This window comes from Pteronotus mesoamericanus, unplaced genomic scaffold (genome assembly GCF_021234165.1).
Source record: "Pteronotus mesoamericanus isolate MK-2021 breed Mesoamerican mustached bat unplaced genomic scaffold, CSHL_Meso_final contig_2, whole genome shotgun sequence".
Lineage (NCBI taxonomy): Eukaryota > Metazoa > Chordata > Mammalia > Chiroptera > Mormoopidae > Pteronotus > Pteronotus mesoamericanus.
Window position 1 is genome coordinate 28,425,316 of NW_026555084.1, and position 17,343 is coordinate 28,442,658.

The window sequence follows — 17,343 nt, forward strand, 5'->3', positions numbered from 1 at the left end:
CTTCTTGTTCTTTGCAGCTTGGGCTTTGAGTATTATATTAAATAAGAGTAGTGAAAGTGTACATCCGTCTTGTTTCTTAATGGACATATTTTTAGTCTTTCCTTGTTGAGTATGATGTTAACTTCCGTTTTGTCATATATGGCCTTTATTATATTGAGTTTCCCTCTATTTCCACTTCACTCAGAGTTTTTGTCATAAACAGGTGCTAAATTTTGTCACATAGTTCTTATATTTTTAAGCACTTGAATGAATATCTTCTTTTCAATAGCTTTATTGAGGATTAATTGGTATTTAGTAAATGGTACCGAAAGTATAAAATTGGGTAGGTTTTGACATATGTGTACATCTGTGAAACTATCACGTCAATCAATATAATTAATATAGCAATCACCCCAATTTTTTAATGATTCTTTATAATGCTGTTTTCCTTCTAATCTTTGCCCCTTCTGTCCACTATTTTGATTTGCCACTATAGGTTAGTTTGCATTTCTGAGAATTTTATGTAAATTACATACCTTTTGTTCTAGTTTCTTTCATTCCACAAAATTATTTTGAGATTCGGTCATATTGTTGCATGTATAACTTATTGTTTTTAATTGCTAGGCAGCATTTAGTTTTATTATTATACCACAGTTTGTTTATCATTCACCTACAGATGGACATTTGTGTTTCCATTTTTGGCTATTAAAGTTGCTGTGAATATTTGTAATAAAAGTGTTTGTATGGACATAAGCTTTTATTTCTCTTTGGTAGATACCTTTGAGTGAAGAAGTTGGGTATATGGTAGGTGTAATGTTTAACTTTTTAAAAAACTTGAACTGTTTTACACAGTGGTTGAAAATGGTTTGAGTTGTCAACATTTTATATTTCTGCCAGCAGTGTATGAGCGTTCTAGTTGTTCCACATCGTACCAACACTTAGTATGGTCAGTCTTCTAAAGTTTTAGCTCTACTTGCAATTGTGTCAGGGTGTCTTACTGTGATTTTAATTTGCATTTCTCTAGTGACTAATGATATTCATTGTCTTCATGTACTTATTTGCCATTTTAATGTCTTCTTTTGTCTGTTTGACTCTTTTGCCCATCCTTTATTGGATTTTTGTTCTCATTGAATATTGAGAGTTGTTTATATTTTCTGGATGCAAATCCATTATAAGATATGTGTTTTGCAGATTTTTTCACAAATATGTGGCTAACTTTTTTATTATCTTAACAGTGTCTTTCAAAGGGCAGAAGTTGCTAATATTAATGAAGTAAAATTCATCAATTTTTTATTTTGTAGACCATGTTTCTGGTATCTACGAAATATTTGCTTAACTCAAATTGTCTTATGCTTTTTCCTAGACTTTTCTTAGTTTTAAGTTTTACATTTAGGTCTATGATCCATTTTAAGTTAATTTTTATATAGGGTGACAAGATATGGGTCACATTTCTTTCCTCTCCTCCCCTCCCCCCCCCTCCCTGACCCTCTTCTCTTCAGTATGTGGATATCTAATTCCACTATCATTTGTTTAAAAAGATTTTCTTTCTCCACTGAAATGCTTTAGTGATTGCAGTTGACCGTATCTGTATGGTAGATTTCTGACTACGCTCGGTTTCATTAGTTTCTTTGTCTCAGTGCCTCTACCACGTTGTCTTGGTTATCTGATATCAGATCCCCCAATTATATTATTATTTTTTAAAATTGTTATGATATTTCTAGATCCTTTTGCATTTTCATGTGAATTTTACAATTAGCTTGTCAATTTCAACATAAGAGCTTTATGGGATTTTGATAGAAATTGCATTGAACCTATGGTCAATTTGGGAATAATTAACATCTTAGCAATATTGAGTCTTTTGATCCATGAGCATTTATCTTCTATTTATTTAGATATAATTTAATTCCTGTCATTATTGTTTTGCATTTTTCAATGTCTAGGTCTTGCCCCACATCTTTTATTGGAGTTGTTTCTGAGTATGTCATTTTTGATGCTATTATTAATGGTATTTTGTAAATTTTAGTGTTTGACTTCCCATTTCTAGTTTATAGGAACACATTTTATTTGTGATTTTATCTTGCAGCCTTCATACATTTTCTTAATTTTAGTAGCATTTTTGTAGGTATCATAGAATTTTCTAATTAGGCAGTCATTGTCATCTGTGAATAAAGCATGTTCCAGTTTCTGTTTCATTGTCTCATTTCTTATTCTTGCTTCATTTCACTGGCCAGAACGTCTATTACAATGTTAAACAGAGTGGTGAGAGTAGATATTCTTGCCCTATTTGTGATCATAGACAGGAAAGAATTCAGTGATCATACCATTTGGTGTGATCTTAGCTGTGAGATTTTCGTAGATGTCATTTATTAATTGAGGAAGTAAGTTCCCTTCAATTCCTATTAACCTGAGAGTTATTATCAAGAACGGATTTGGAGTTTGTTGAATGTTTTGGCTGCATCTTTGATATAATAGGATTCCCCCCCCCCCCCTTTTTTTTTTGACGTGTGACTAACATGTGAATTACCTTAGTTAATTTTTAAATTTAAAATCAATATAACATTTCTGGTTAAAATTTCACTGTGCCTTACATAGTTTTGAATTTGATTTTCAAAAAAGTTTTTTAAAAATAATTTTTGTATCTGTGTTCCTGAGAGACATTGGTCTGTAATTTGTTGATTTTGCATCTGTGCCTGGCCTTGGTATCAGAGTAATTCTGGCTCCATAGAATGAGTTGTAACATAAGTCCCTCCTCTTTAATTTTCTGGAATTGTTTGTGTAGAATTGGTATTATTTATTCCTTAAATGTTTATTAAAATTCACTAGTGAAATCCTTTGGGTATTGAGCTTTCTTTGTAGGACAGGTTTGTTTTTTTTTAAATGATTTTACTTTTTTCAAAAAAGATTTTATTTATTTTTAGATAAAAGGTGAGAGAAAGAGGAAGAGAGAAATATCAGTGTGGTTGCCTCACATGCCCCCAGCTGGGGATCTGGTCCGCAACCCAGCCATGTGCCTTTACTGGGAATCCAACAGGTGACTCTTTGGTTCACAGGCCGGTGCCCAGTCTACTGAGTCACACCAGGAAGGGCATGTAGGACTGTTTTTAAGTAAAAATTACATTTATTTAATAGATGTAGGGCTATTCATGTTCTCTCCTCCTTGAATGTTTTTTGATAGTTGGTGTCTTTCAGGCAGTTTGTCCATTTTATCTACTGATTGTCAAAGACATCAGATTTATTGGTCTAAGTTTTGATAATATTCCCAAATAATTTATTCTGGTTATCGGTAATTTGTTTCTTCTCTCCTTTTTTCCTCTGGTTAGAGGTTTGTCAGTTTTATAGATCTTCTTTAAACACTTTTGTTTTTATCTCGATTGTTTTTCTTTTTTTACTGTATTGATTTCACTTCGATCTTTGTTACTTTTTGTTCTGCTTTCTTTTGGTTTAATGTGCTCCTTTAAAAATTTTTTAAAAATTTTATTTAATTTTATTGTTAGAGAGGGGGAAGGGAGGGAGAAAGAGAGGGAGAGCGATATTGATGTACAAAAGAAACATCAATCAATCACCTCTTGCACACCCCCACCTGGCCCTGGCCCAGAACCCAGGCGTGTGCCCTGACCGGGAATCAAACCAGCAACCTTTTGGTTTGCAGGACAGCGCCCAACGCAGAGCCACACGAGTGAGGGCTGAAAAATATTCTTAAAGTGGAAACTAAGGTCATTGAACTGAGATCTTTCTCACTTTCTAATGTACACTTTAAGTGTTACAAATTTCCTTCTAAGCAGTGTTTTATCTGCAACCCACAAATCTTAGTATGTGTTATCATTTTTATTCAGTTCAGGATACCTTCTGGGGTTTTGTGTTTGTTTTTTTTTTTAATTTCTTCTTTGTTCTGTGGGTTATTTTGAAGTGTCATTTAATTTCTAAATGTTCCACATATTTTTTGTTATTGATTTGTGGTTTAATTCCACTGTGATAAATATTTCATGGATACTTGAAGAGAATGTGTATTCAGCTACTGTTGAATGTAGTACCCTATAATGTCAATTAGGTGAAGTTGGCTTATATTATTCAAGTTTTCTATGTTCTTATTCATTTTAATTCTATTTGTTCTATCAATTGAGAGTTGTAATTAATCTCCAGCTACATTTTTGAATTTGTTTGTTTTTGCTTATCCATTTCTTTTTACTTTTTAAGCTCTGTTTTTAAATGCATAAGCATTTGGGATTGCTATTGCTCTCAATGAATTGACCTCTTTATCATTATTAAATAATCCCTTTTAATCCTGCTAATAAACTTTGTCTCATATTAATATAACTGTTCTAGCTTTCTTTTGATTAGTGTATACCCTTTTTCATCCTTTTAAGCTGTGTCTTTATATTTAAAATGCATTTCGTATAGGTAACATATCATTTTTATCTTGCTTTTTAAAAAATCCAATCTGACACTTTATGCTCTTTTATTAAGGTATTTAGATCATTTATATTTAATGTGATTATTGATATGTCTGTGTTTAAATCTCTATCATCTTACTTTTTAATATCTACTTGTCACATCTGGTCTTTGTTGTTGTTTTGGCCTTTTTTGGATTGAGCATTTTTCATTTTTACATTTATTTTTGGCTTATTAGCTATAACTCTTTGTGTTATTTAATGTTTGCTCCAGGATTTATAGAATATGTCTTTAACTTATCAAAGTCTAGCTTCAAGTAATAATATACCATTCTTTTCTATTATGTATGAACGTTTCTATATTATGCCTCCATTTCTCCCTTCCCAGCATCTGTACTATTATTGCATATATTTTACTTTGATGTAAGTTGTAAACCCCACAATATTGTTACTATTTTCCATTAAGCATTCTGATATTTTGTTTATAGTATTCAAATAATAGTAAAAAAGGCTTTTGTATTTCCTCACACACGTACCATTTCCTTTGAATTCATCCAGATTCCTCTCTCTCATTATTTTCCTTCTCCCTAGAGGACTTTCTTTAACATTTCTTTTAGTGCTTATTTGCTGGTAATGATGAATGCTTTTAGTTTTGCTGTGTCTGAAATAAGTATTTATTTCGCCTTTCTTTTTAAGGTATTTTTATTGGATGTAGAATTCTATGTTGAAGACAAAGCTCTGCTCTCTCCTGGCTTGCATTGTCTCTGCTATGTAATTTATTGTCATTCCTTCTTTCTTTCTTTGTAATGTGTCATTTTTTTCCTTCAGGCTTCTTTTACGATTTTTTTTTAATCACTGATGTTAAGCTGTTCAATTATAATGTATCTTAGTGTGATTCTTTTCATCTTGCTTGTGCTTGGTTATTATTTATTAGCCTCTTGGAACTTTGGGTTTATAGTTTTTATCACATTAGGAAAAATTTTGCTACTCTTTTCTCAAAATATTTTTCTGTATTTTCTTCTCTTTTCTCCAGGGACTAATTACATGTACATTAGGCCTCCTGAAGTTGTTCCACAGCTCAGTAATGTGCTATTTGGTTTTTTTAGTTTTTTATCTTTTGCTGTTTCATTTTGGGTAGTTTCTATTACTATATCTTCAGGTTAAGTAATCATTTGTTCTGAAATGTCTAATCTTTTGGTAATCTCATTTACTATATTTTTGATTTCAGAATTGTGGGTTTTGTCTCTATAAATTTGGTATGTTTATATGTTTGTTTATTAAACAGATACTTATAAGCTCTCACTATGTTCCAGGTATTAGATTTGACAAGGTAGTATTTATCAGTGACACAAACACTTTAGTTAGAAAGTAGAAGGCAAAAGAATGATTTCAGGTGGCCCACAAGATGTTGGAGAATGTGAACATATAGAAGATTTTCTTTTGATGCATTGTCTGTAAAGGGGAGAAGAGAAATGTGATTTCAAGGCGGGTATGGTGGTGTTGTAAGGTGAGTATTTTTATAAGATGAGGATATTCTATCATATTTATATACTAATCTTAGTGATTTAGTAAAAAGGGAAGAAGAGATGACACATGGGAAAGAAAGAAGATAATGTTGGGAAGTCTTCCCAGGAAGGACTGAGATTCAGTGCCCAAGTAGAGGATGTTAACTTTAGTGTGGAGCCCACTTAGGTCATTCTTTGTCTCTGGGAAAGCAGAGTGAATGGGCATAGTTGGTGATAGATTGGTAGGTTTTCCAGTGGTAGTTTGGAGCATACTAAAGCTTCTTGACTGCCCTTGCACATATTCCCTGTGTGCTTGGAACAATCCCTGGCAGTGTTCTAGGTGCTATGGGTATAGCACTAAACCATTTAGATGCTTCTACTCTACTCTTAACTAAGTGTGGTATTTAAAGAAGCAATTAGAAAAGTGTGTGTCAATGCCTAGAATAGTTCCTGGCACCATAATAGCTGTTCAGTAAATGTTTATTGACTGAACTTGTATTGAGAGAGAGAGAGAGAGAGAGAGAGCGCGCGCGCACACACATAAACTGAGGTAAGTATGTTCAGATTTTTGGTATTTCCTAATATCTCAGCTCCCTACTGATTATTGCTTCATTCGGGTTGCTTTTACGGGTCAGGTTTTGTTTTTATAGCTCGTCCCATTCTCTGAATTCTTCAGCGACTATAACTTCATAGTTTAAAGCCTTATGCCAAGCCTAAATAGGCACTTTTCCTCCTTGTGCACTAACCATATGGACTAGTGAAAGGACAGAAAAGGGACAGCGTTTTGCTACATAGAAAATTTTGAGATGGCATTCTAGAGAAGGTGCCCCCACTTGGGGTTAGAAAAAGAAGCGTGGGAGCGCCAGAAGCACATGGGAAAATAGGGAGCACAACAGAGAGGACTTTGCGCCCATTAACAGAAGGAACGGGTCACAGGCGGCCAGTGGTATGTGACGAGTTGAGTTGTGAACATATTTGGAGAGCTAGTTTAATGAATCCAAGTCCTCCACTTAAACACTCTTGATGTGTCCCATTTAGGAACAAAAAGTTCCGTGTATTCCATGTTATTCTCCAGCCACTCCTCTTTAGAGTTAGACTTAATAGTGATTCATATGCGCTGTTAATATTCTTTCCTCCACCACAGTCCTCAGTCCAATCTGATCTTGCTTCTGCCCTTCATACCTCACCAAGACCATTTTTATTAAGATTATCAATGGCCCATTGGGGCAACTCCCATTAACATTTTTCTTTCTTTCTTTTTTTAATCTTCAGTGGGCTTCTCATGAGCTCTGAATATTGTTTTTAACCTGTTTCTTTTTTCCCCATTATACATTGCTCATCCAGATTTAGTTTGTTTCTCTGGCCATTCCCCTTCCTCCTCTGTGTGTGCCCCTACCGTTAAGTTTTCTGGGTATTGTGCTGTGTATTATAAGAGAATACAAAAGAAGAAATGTGTTTTGCCTCAGTGTGTCAAACATTTAGTTAGGGGAGTGAAATAGTACAGTAGAAAAAAGAATTACATATTAATGTTTAATTGGATGCACAGTTGTCAGCAACATACTTAGACCTAAGTTGTCTAATCTTTGAACTCCATTTCTCTTTACCTAGGTATTTCACAAATTTTTATGTTAGTAAAAATTTTTATCTTAATTGCAGATACAATATATCCAGGTATTTACTTGACTTTTTCGTAGATGTTGAATTTCAAGTGACAATGAGACATCTTCCAGGGAGAACTCATGATTCTCTGTGCTAGTTCCCAACCAAGAAGCAAACAAAGAGAAAACAAGCATGGCCCTCTCCTCCATTCTCTATCCTGGTGACACTAGAAAAACCTTGTGGGAGTTGTATTTGACACTTTCCTCTCCATCACGCCCATAGACGGTCACCAAGTCCCAGTGATTTTACCTCCTTTAATGTGTTCAATTCCATTAATTTTTCTCCATCTTTGTTACCATTGTGGTACGTTAGTGAGCTCCAAAGTGGAAAGCATATACCTCAGTGTTGTATGCATTGGAGAATGGGTGAGGTGAATGAAAACTTTGTTCTTAGTTTTTGTTCTAAAAAATCTTTATAAACTTTTCAATCATAAAGGGGAAAAAATCAAATAAATATTATCTCTCTTGATCTGAATGGCAGAGGGCCACATCTTATTTCTAACATGTGGGATATTCCAAGAGTTTAGGTTTTCTTGATATGGAAAAGTCTGTAGAACTGCTCTCATTCATTTGCTGCTCTTAGCTGTGGTATACTGCGGTTTTAAGAGTGCTTGGTTAAGATGACTTACAGATTCTATTTACTGGTTTTAATTCAGCAGTCTTCACTAATGCACAAGTGGCTTAAAAAATATACCTGCAGTGAAACTACTGAATGAAAATAACACTAAAATGCATTGCTCAGCAAACAAGGAAATAGCAGAGTTGATATTTACCTTCTCCTGGTATCTGCCGCAGTACAAAGTAGAAACAAGGATGCCATAAACATAAGAAAAAGAAGACATGTATTGTCAATAATAGTTTGACTATGCATTTGTATCTTTAACCTTGGTTTTCATGTATAATATACCTTGAAATAGTAGCAAAATTATGATGGCATCACAATTTATGCTCAGTGATGTTTTGAGTTATGTGATAATTCAGTTCAGTTCTTAAACATACATCAAAATTTAGTTAAATTTTATTAAACATGACTTTTGATGTTGCTCCCCATGTTCTATGCCTTTGTTCAAAAATTTGGTCTTTCTCCTTTTGGGAAAATGACCGAAATCATGTACTGAAAGAAAACAGCGAACATACTAAAGTGCATTCCTTAGGAAACTGTTGAAACAGCTTAAAATACAGAGCTGGTGATTCAGGATGCGGCTATTGTAATAAATTATAACATTTTTAAATAATTACAACCAAATTATAAAATGAAATAAGCCAGTCAGAGAGAAAGACAGTTATAGGATTTCACTCATGTGTGGAATCTAATGAACTGACTGATCTAAGGAGCAAAATACAGACTCAAAAATAGAGAGCAGGCTGACAGCTCTGGGGGGGGGGCGCAATTGAGCAAAAAAGAAAAAGAGAAAGAACTCAGGGACACAGACAGCAGTGTGGTAGTGTGGTGATTGTGGGGGTGGGGGCGGCCCCGGAGTGGGTGGGTGGAGGTAGAAGAAGGTATAGGGGTGATAAATACAATTAAAAAAAAAAAAAAGAAATTTGCAAGGTACTTTCCACCTGCTCTCCCCAAAACAAAATAGATCATGCAGTGTACAAAGTTAGCTCTAAGGGATCACAGTACAGGTGCTTCTGGTAGTCTCCATTTGCGCTATTCGTTAGATTCTTTCTCAGTTACAAAATACTTGAAGAGCTACCATTTTGTGTACCACTGAAGGAAAGATAAAGCTGAGAAAGGTAAATCCTAAAGTGTAATAATTTCTCCTCCTTCCTCCAAACCCCTGTCTCCTCCTTTTTTTATGTAGAACCTCTGTGACACTCCTGAATGTCAAAGAGGTAGAAGTGCACTGCTTATTTTTTTCATAGTTACCCCATTTAAAAATGAGTCACACACACACACCTGTGTCCCTCCCTCCCTCGCCTTCTCTCTTCCCTCTCCCTTACACACAAGTCCCAAATACACTGTATCTTTTCATAACATTTTTTTAAATAATAAGTTATACCCTCTTGTCCTTTGAGGGTATAGATGATGTTTTAGCAATAACTCTCATTTAAAACAAAATAATGTCATTACTATGTATTATTGTAGTTGACAAAAACTATAATCACCTCATATGTGTATACTTTACAGATTTGAAAATTTTCTAAATTCAGTGGGTTTTGAATCTATTTTCTAAAAATATTGAAATACAGTCTTTTTTTAAAAAAAATCATTTATATCAGTGAAAATTGGAAATCTGCTATCTCGGTTTCAGTAGAAATCTTTGAAATTGTAATTAAGGTATAGGATTGAAATTTGGTATCATGACTTACGCAGTATAGCAGTTCTTCCATTTGTGTGGAAGTGTCTTTGTAGTATCCAGTGAAGCCAAACATCAGAATAAGCCATTTTAAAAAATATTTTATTGAATTTATTGGGGTTACATTGGTTAATAAAATTACATAGGTTTAAATTGTGTGCTTCTATAATATACCATTGTATTACTGTGTGGTCACCACCCAAAGTCACATCTCCTTCCATTAACATTTATCCCTCCTTTCTCCTCTTCTATCTGCTCCCTCATAAACCAATATTAGCAGTAAACCTCTGAAGCATTATTTTTTTGTGTGTAAGAAAACTTGTTGCCATTAATAAATAAAATTAAAAAAAAATTTTTAGAGATTTTATTTATTTATTTATTTATTTATTTATTGATTTTAGAGAGAGGGGAAGGGAGGGAGAAAAAGATGGAGAGAAACATCAACATGCAGCTGCCTCTTGCACACCTGTAACTGGAGACGTGGCCCTCAACCCAGGCCTGTGCCCTGACTGGGAATTGAACCGGTGGCCTTTTGATTCGCAGGTGGGCACTCAGTCCACTGAGCCACACCAGCCAGGACTAATTTTAAAATTAATCTAAAATATCATTTCACTTTTTCTGAGCCCTGTAAAATTTCAACATTTTGGAGCTAGAGATCTAGATAGATAGATAGATAGATCAGTTAATTAATAATGAATAAAATGTACAGTTGACCCTTAGGAGGGTTTTTTAAAATCTGTATATTAAGTGGACCCACACAAGTCCAACCCGTGTTGTTCAGGGGTCAACTGTACATATTTTGGAGCTAAAAATGCAAGCGTTTCTTAGAATGGGGAGGGGGTGCATGATCAAAAAAGCTTGAATACCTATTTGTTTAAGCTGTAGTCATCTCCAACTTGGACCACTGTGGTAATCTCCTAATTGATATCTTTACTTCCATTCTATTTTTTCCAAAGCTGTTCTCTGATTAATAGCAAGGATGACCTTCACAATATGCAGTTGTCAGTTTTTTTGCTTAGTAAACTGCACACACATGCAGATCTTTAATATGGTCTATAAAGTCTACAAGCTATATAATCAGCTTCTCAAGTCTTGAGTCTCGTTTTTCATCACTCTTCTTCCTTCTGTACTTTTTCCTCCCACAGACTGCCTTTAAGTCCTTTATACCAGGGTGCTCCTGTCCTTTTTGGTCTTTTCACATGCTGTTCTTTCTACCCTGAACACTTACCTTTTCCTTCCTTTCCCAGTTTACTTCCTACATATCCTTCAGCACTCAGCCTGCACAGGACTGACTCAGGGAAGCCTTTGGTAATCTTCCTGCCCAGATTCATATTCATATTCATATTCATACTCATTCTCTCACTCATACACACACACACACACACAGAGTTATAAGTTCTTATATAGTACTGTTTGTATTTGCCCTTCCTTATACTTATCACAGTTGCCATTTTATCTTTATTGCATGAGTAGTGGCAAAGATAGTCATTGACATTATTCATATGCGTGTTAAGCTCCATAAGAACAAGGCCCTTGTTTGTTTTTGCTTATCATTCTATTCACTCATTTCTATGAGTGAATGTCATGCCATAGAGTTCATGTTTTATCCTTAGGAAAGACAAAGAAGTATTGGAGGCTCTATGAAAACAGAAGAGTCATGATGTCACATACTAAGACATGGTCTTTAGAAAGGTTAGCTAGAGGCTGTAGTTGAGTGAAGGAGAGAGACTGGAGTCAGGTAAATCCACTAGATGGCCATTGTAGATGAAAAATGATAAGGACCTGAAGACTTTGCATGGAGAGGAGATAGTGCTGCATTTAGTAGATGTTTTGGAGACAGGATCCAGTAGCACTTGGTGACAGGCTATTGTCAGACATAAGGGAAGGGAGTTAAAGATTACTTAAAAGCTTGGACTATTAACTTTTAGACCACTTATCAGGTAAATTAGCAATTCAAGGAGATGGAGGATTCTTTTCATTTTTAACACAATTCATAGGTGTGATCTCTTGGGCACTGCTTTATGGGTTTTTAAGGTAGCCTTATTGAGATATAATTCACATACCATGCAATTCACGTATTTAAAGTGGACAATTAAATGGTTTTGAGTATATTTATAGATGTGCAACCATCACTACAATTTTAGAACATTTTCATCACCTCAAAAAGAAATTCCCTACTTTTAAGCTGTTATCCCCTTCTCTCCCCCTGCCAGCCCTATGTAACCACTGATCTACTCTGTCTCAACAGGTTTCCCCTTTCTGGCCATATCATGTAAATGGAACATACCATATGTGGTCTTTTACACCTGGATTCTTTCACTTAGCATAATGTTTTCAAGGTTCTTTCAAGTTGTAGCTTGTGTCAGTTCCTTTTGTTGGCCAAATAACATTTCATTGTATAGATATGTATCACGATTTGTATACATTCATCAGCTGAAGGACATCTGGGCTGTTTTGACCTTTTGGTTATTGTGAATAATACTGCTGTAAATATTTGTGTGCAAGTTTTCGTGTGGATGTTTTCATTTTGCTTGCTCATATGATAACTCTATGTATAATCATTTGAAGAATTGCCAGATTGTTTTCCAAAGCAACTAGCTACATCATTTTACATTTCCACTAAGCTTTCAGTTTCTCCATATCCTTGGCAACATGTCTTACCTGTCTTTGTGATTCTAGTCATCCTAGTGGGTATGAAGTAGCTATCTCATTGTGTGTTTGATTTGTATTTCCCCTGATGAAAAATGTCAAATGTGTTTTCATATGCTTATTGACCATTTGTATATCTTCCTTGGAGAAATATATATTCAGATCCTTTGCCCATTTTTTATTGGGTTGTCTTTTTTTTTTTTTAAGTATAACTTCCATTTCATTTTTTTCCAGAGAACTTTACTTCAGTCCTTAAGGTCTTAGCTCCCTACATAGGCTTTGGTGGAGGTTGTGGGGCAACACCTGAAGGTCTGAATCGGGGTAGGGATGTTTGGTCCTTCAGGGGTTCACAAGAATGATGCATGACGGCCTTGCTGTGAATGGCACAGCTCACACAGCAGTGCAGTTTCACAGGCAGCTTGGGAAGCACATAGGCGTCAAAAATACTCGCTTTGGAAATGTCCCTAACAGCAGTGGCCTCTACTCTGTTTCGAATGACAAACTTCTTAATGGCCTGGTCCTTGGACATGCATTGGGTACAGTTGGTGCAATAGGCTGCACATGGCCACAGCCTCTTTTGGCACGCCTGTGGTTTCTTCTTTTTCTTGGTCGTCTTGGAAGAGAGGACCTGAGAGAGTTGGGTTATTTGTATTTTTATTGTTAACTGATTAGCACTCTGTATGTATTGTAGGTACCAGTCTCATCAGATATATGATTTGCAAATATTTTCTCCCTGTTCTGAGGATTGTCTTTTCACTTTCTTGATGGTGTCCTGTGAGGCGCAAAAGTTCTTAATTTTGATGAATTCTAATGTTAACTATTTGGTTTTTTGTGTCTTGTGCTTTTAGTGTCATATGTAAGAATTCTTTGCCAAATCCAAGGTGATTAAGATTTGACACTACATTTTCTTCTAAGAGTTTTGTAGTTTTAGCTCTTTGATTCAATTTAAATTTTTTATATTGTCTAAAATAAGCATCCTACTTCGTTCTTTTGCATATGGCTGTTCAGTTGTCCCAGCACCATTTGCTGAAAAGACAGTTCTTTCCCCCTGATTGGTCATGACACCCTTGTTGAATACTAGTGGACCACAGATGTAGGTTTATAACTTTTTTTTTATTAGCAAAACTGTATTTTAGCTTTCATACTGTTTGGATTTCTATTTCACAGATAATTATGTAGTTAAAGGTAGATTGTGCTTATTTTTAAATAGGCATTTAGGGATGTTTGTGTAATTTTAGTACTATATAGTGTACCAGAGACTTAACCTAGAAAAATGGACAATTTACACATGTGAAACAGCTATTCTGATCGTGACACTTGAGTTTAGAAACTCATGTTTCACTGACACTGCATTTCGGCTTTCTTTTTACTAGTGCTTCCTCGTACCAGGCGCTGTGTTAGTACGGGGCTTATAAAGAGATATATGATAATTTCTTCAAGTTGCTAATTGTAAGATTCCGGGAGCAGAGAGAGAAATGAGGTAAAATGACATGGGAATACCATGTAGGGTTTTTTGGTCTATAAAAAAAGTGTATTTTGACTCTGTATAGGTTGTACAGCTATATTCACCCTAGCATACAATTTTTGGTATTGCATTTAAAAAAATTTTTTTTTAACATTTTCTTAAGACCAAGAATCTTTTTTTTTTATTTTTAATCCCTGTCCGAGGATATGTTTATTGATTTGAGAGTGAGAGAGAGAGGAAGATCAGTGTGAGAGAGAAATATCAATCGGTTGCCTCTTGTACGGGCCCCAACTGGGGATCAAATCCGCAACCTAGGTATGTGCCCTGACCGTGGAAGCAGCCTGCAACCTTTTGGTGCACGGGATGACGCTCCAGCCAGGTGAGCCACCCGGCCAGGGCAAAACCAAGAATCTTACTTGCTCTTCTAGTGCTCTAAATTAGGATAGGAGTACCATGGATACTACTGAAAAGAATGATAAAGACTATTAGGTTGCTTTTTGCTTTTTGTGTTAAGCGCTGAGAAAGTCCATTATTGACTACAAAATTGCTGAGGCTGATCAGATGGAATCATTAATTTTTTTCTTTTTTTTATGTATTCTTAGGAACTCAACATAATTCATTGAATTAACTGGAATTATGTAATTTGAAGCATGTATTCATTAATGAGACTTTTTCACTTAACGTTACTATATAATTTATATCCCCTTTATCTTAGGAGTCTCAGCAGTCCAACTTCGGCCCTGGAGAACAAAGTGAGTATTTCTTTTCCTCTTGGTTTTCTTGAGCATTCATTTCTCTTGGTAATATATATTGCTTTAATAATTGTTTGCATGTCTTATTCCAGTTTTTATGATTTGATGATTAGAAGTGGGTTGAACTGAATCTTGATATGCTTTAAAAATGAAGAATTACAGACCGTTGGAGAGCAAAGTTAACTTTTTTTTTTTTTAAGATTTTATTTATTTTTAGAGAAAGGTGAAGGGAGGGAGAGAAGCATCGATGTGGGAGAGAAACAGCCATCATTGCCTCTTTCACGGCCCCAACCAGGGACCAGGCTACAGTTCAGACATGTGCCCTGACAGGGAATCAAACTAGCAACCTTTTGCTTTGTGGTACGACACCCAACCAACTTAGCCAAAACAGTGCGGGCACAATTAACTATTTTTATTACTAAGTATTTGAGCTAAAAAGCTCATGGATTCTGTTTGATTGGCACTTTGTAAACCCAAGAGCCACCCTGTGTTTCCATCTCTTTCATGAAGACACTTGGTCCTATGATAGCAATACTCCAAGTAAGAAGGGATCATTGTACCTTACAATGGCTCTTCTCTTCCTGTATTTATGTATTTACTCCTTTGGTCTGGGAAGAAAACCTGCTGTTTGCTACATAACCCTCTCCTACCTCCACACCACTCTGTTGGCCTCTCAGAGGACCTTGTTTGAGGGGAAGAGAGCCTTCGGGAATTCACGCCTGGTCCTAAGATCTGATAGTGGGGAGGTTGGAGGTAAGGGGAGAATCTGTAGCAAATGTCTAGATTTCACTGTATAACTCTGTAAGAAAACAAATGTTCTCTTTGCCAAGAGTAATACCCTCTTAAGTAAGATTTATACTGGTAATAAACTATTTTGGGAGGTAAAAATATGGAACTTTTTGACACTTAGTGTGTTACCTTTAGTGATCTTAAAGATGAAACTAGAAGAATATCCCTTTTAATGTTAACAAATTTTAACTGTATATCCATTTCTTCTGTGTTAAAGCTGTTATAGGAAAAAGAGACCTGACGTTATGAATATACAGGAAGTAGCTAGCTATAGACCAGGGATTTTACATTTTTTCTCTTAAATATTTTAAGAATGCCTCATCCTTACTTTCACACCCAACCTCTATTTTCTCTCCCCAAAGCTAACTATTGGAAAATGGAATCATAAGCTGCACCTTCTCTTTGTTACCCGTGTTGCTCACTTAATTTATTTTAAAAGCTTTTTTTGTATCAGTATAAAGCTCTAGCTCATTCTTTTTAGCATTAAAATTGTGTTACATTGAATGTAAGTACCATAATTTGCTTCAGTCGTCCCCTCTTGGACATTTGTTTCCAGATTTTGCTGTTACAAACTATACTGTTATGTAATAAACATCCATGTGTATGTTTATGTATTCTTCCAGATATATGTGTACGGTTAAATTCCTTTTATTATAATTGCTAAGTCAATGGTTATGTGCATTTAACAGTATTGTTAAGATAATATTACCAGATGCCCTCCAAAAAGATTACATGAGTTTGTAGTTCTACCAACAGCCTGTGAGCATGCCTGTTTCCACCAGTGTGTCATTATCGGTCTTATTTAAAGTGTTACAAATTTGATAAAGAATTATAGCTCATTGTTTTGATTTATATTTTCTTAAGGGTATATTGATAGATATTTTACAATCTGAGCAGCCCTACTTCTGTTGCTGATTTCTGCATTCTTTTTATTCTAGAAAGATACAATCCTCCTTCTAAAACCTCAAATGGGCATCAGTCTAAATCGTAAGTTTATTGGTTAATAAGTTTAATGTTTGTCTTTTTTGCTAAACATCTAAATGTAGTGTCTGGATATTTAGAACAATACTTAGGAATATGTACTTAGTCTTTTAAGGCAGGGGTAGGCACACTTTTATGTAAAGGGCCAGATAGTGAAATATTTAGGCGTTAGGGTCCAGATCATCTCTCTCCCAACTAGTCATCTCTGCCATTATAGTGTGAAAGCTGCCATAGACCGTGGGTGTCTGTGGCCATAGCCTGTGGCTGCGTTCCAACAAAACTTTTGTCACAAATAGGTAATGGACTTAATTTGGTTTGTGGGCCATAGTTTGCTTACCTTTGTCTGAGATTACACGTTTTTCTCCATCTCTCTGAGATGTGTGTTTCTGTTGTGTGTGTGAAGTTTTTTTTTTAATAAAAAAGACATTAAAAAAGACAGGATTCTTCTTCATAGGCCCTCCATTTAACTACAAAATATAGACTATTAAAGCAGTGTAGTTTGTACTGTTACTAAGTTTCCCTGCTTTTATTTTGTAATGGAACCTGGAGTATACATCAGAATTCAATACGGTAGTAAATTCCAGGTTAAAGAATGAACTCCTGAATTCCTGAGACCACATATCATCTCAGTGAATAAAACAAAGTTGTAGAGAGACTGTGGCCAGAAATAGTGCCAGCTCCGTGCCGTAACCTCAGTCTATACTGGTAACCTCAGCCTCTTCAGATGACCATGGGGAGACCTGAGTGAGAGTGAAAATATGAGTTCAACAAATCCCACATTACTGCTGAAGAATTCAAACTATGTTTCTGTCATATTTATTCATATGTAAAGAGCTATTGGGAGCCTACTGTATACGTGTGCATCACTGTGGTT

The 17,343-nt window shown here is 35.3% G+C and overlaps 1 protein-coding gene and 1 pseudogene across 2 annotated transcripts in view; one reads left to right on the plus strand and one right to left on the minus strand.

Annotated features, from left to right (window-relative positions):
* AFF4 (ALF transcription elongation factor 4) overlaps positions 1-17,343 on the plus strand; it is an 88,018-nt gene that overhangs the window by 41,898 nt on the left and 28,777 nt on the right. For both annotated transcript variants that reach the window (XM_054568480.1, XM_054568481.1), the window contains 2 exons: positions 14,663-14,699; positions 16,427-16,475. In XM_054568480.1, coding sequence (XP_054424455.1) covers positions 14,663-14,699; positions 16,427-16,475 — 86 coding nt within the window. The remainder of the gene's footprint in view (positions 1-14,662; positions 14,700-16,426; positions 16,476-17,343) is intronic.
* On the minus strand, positions 12,751-13,835 carry LOC129066750 (40S ribosomal protein S26-like; annotated as a pseudogene).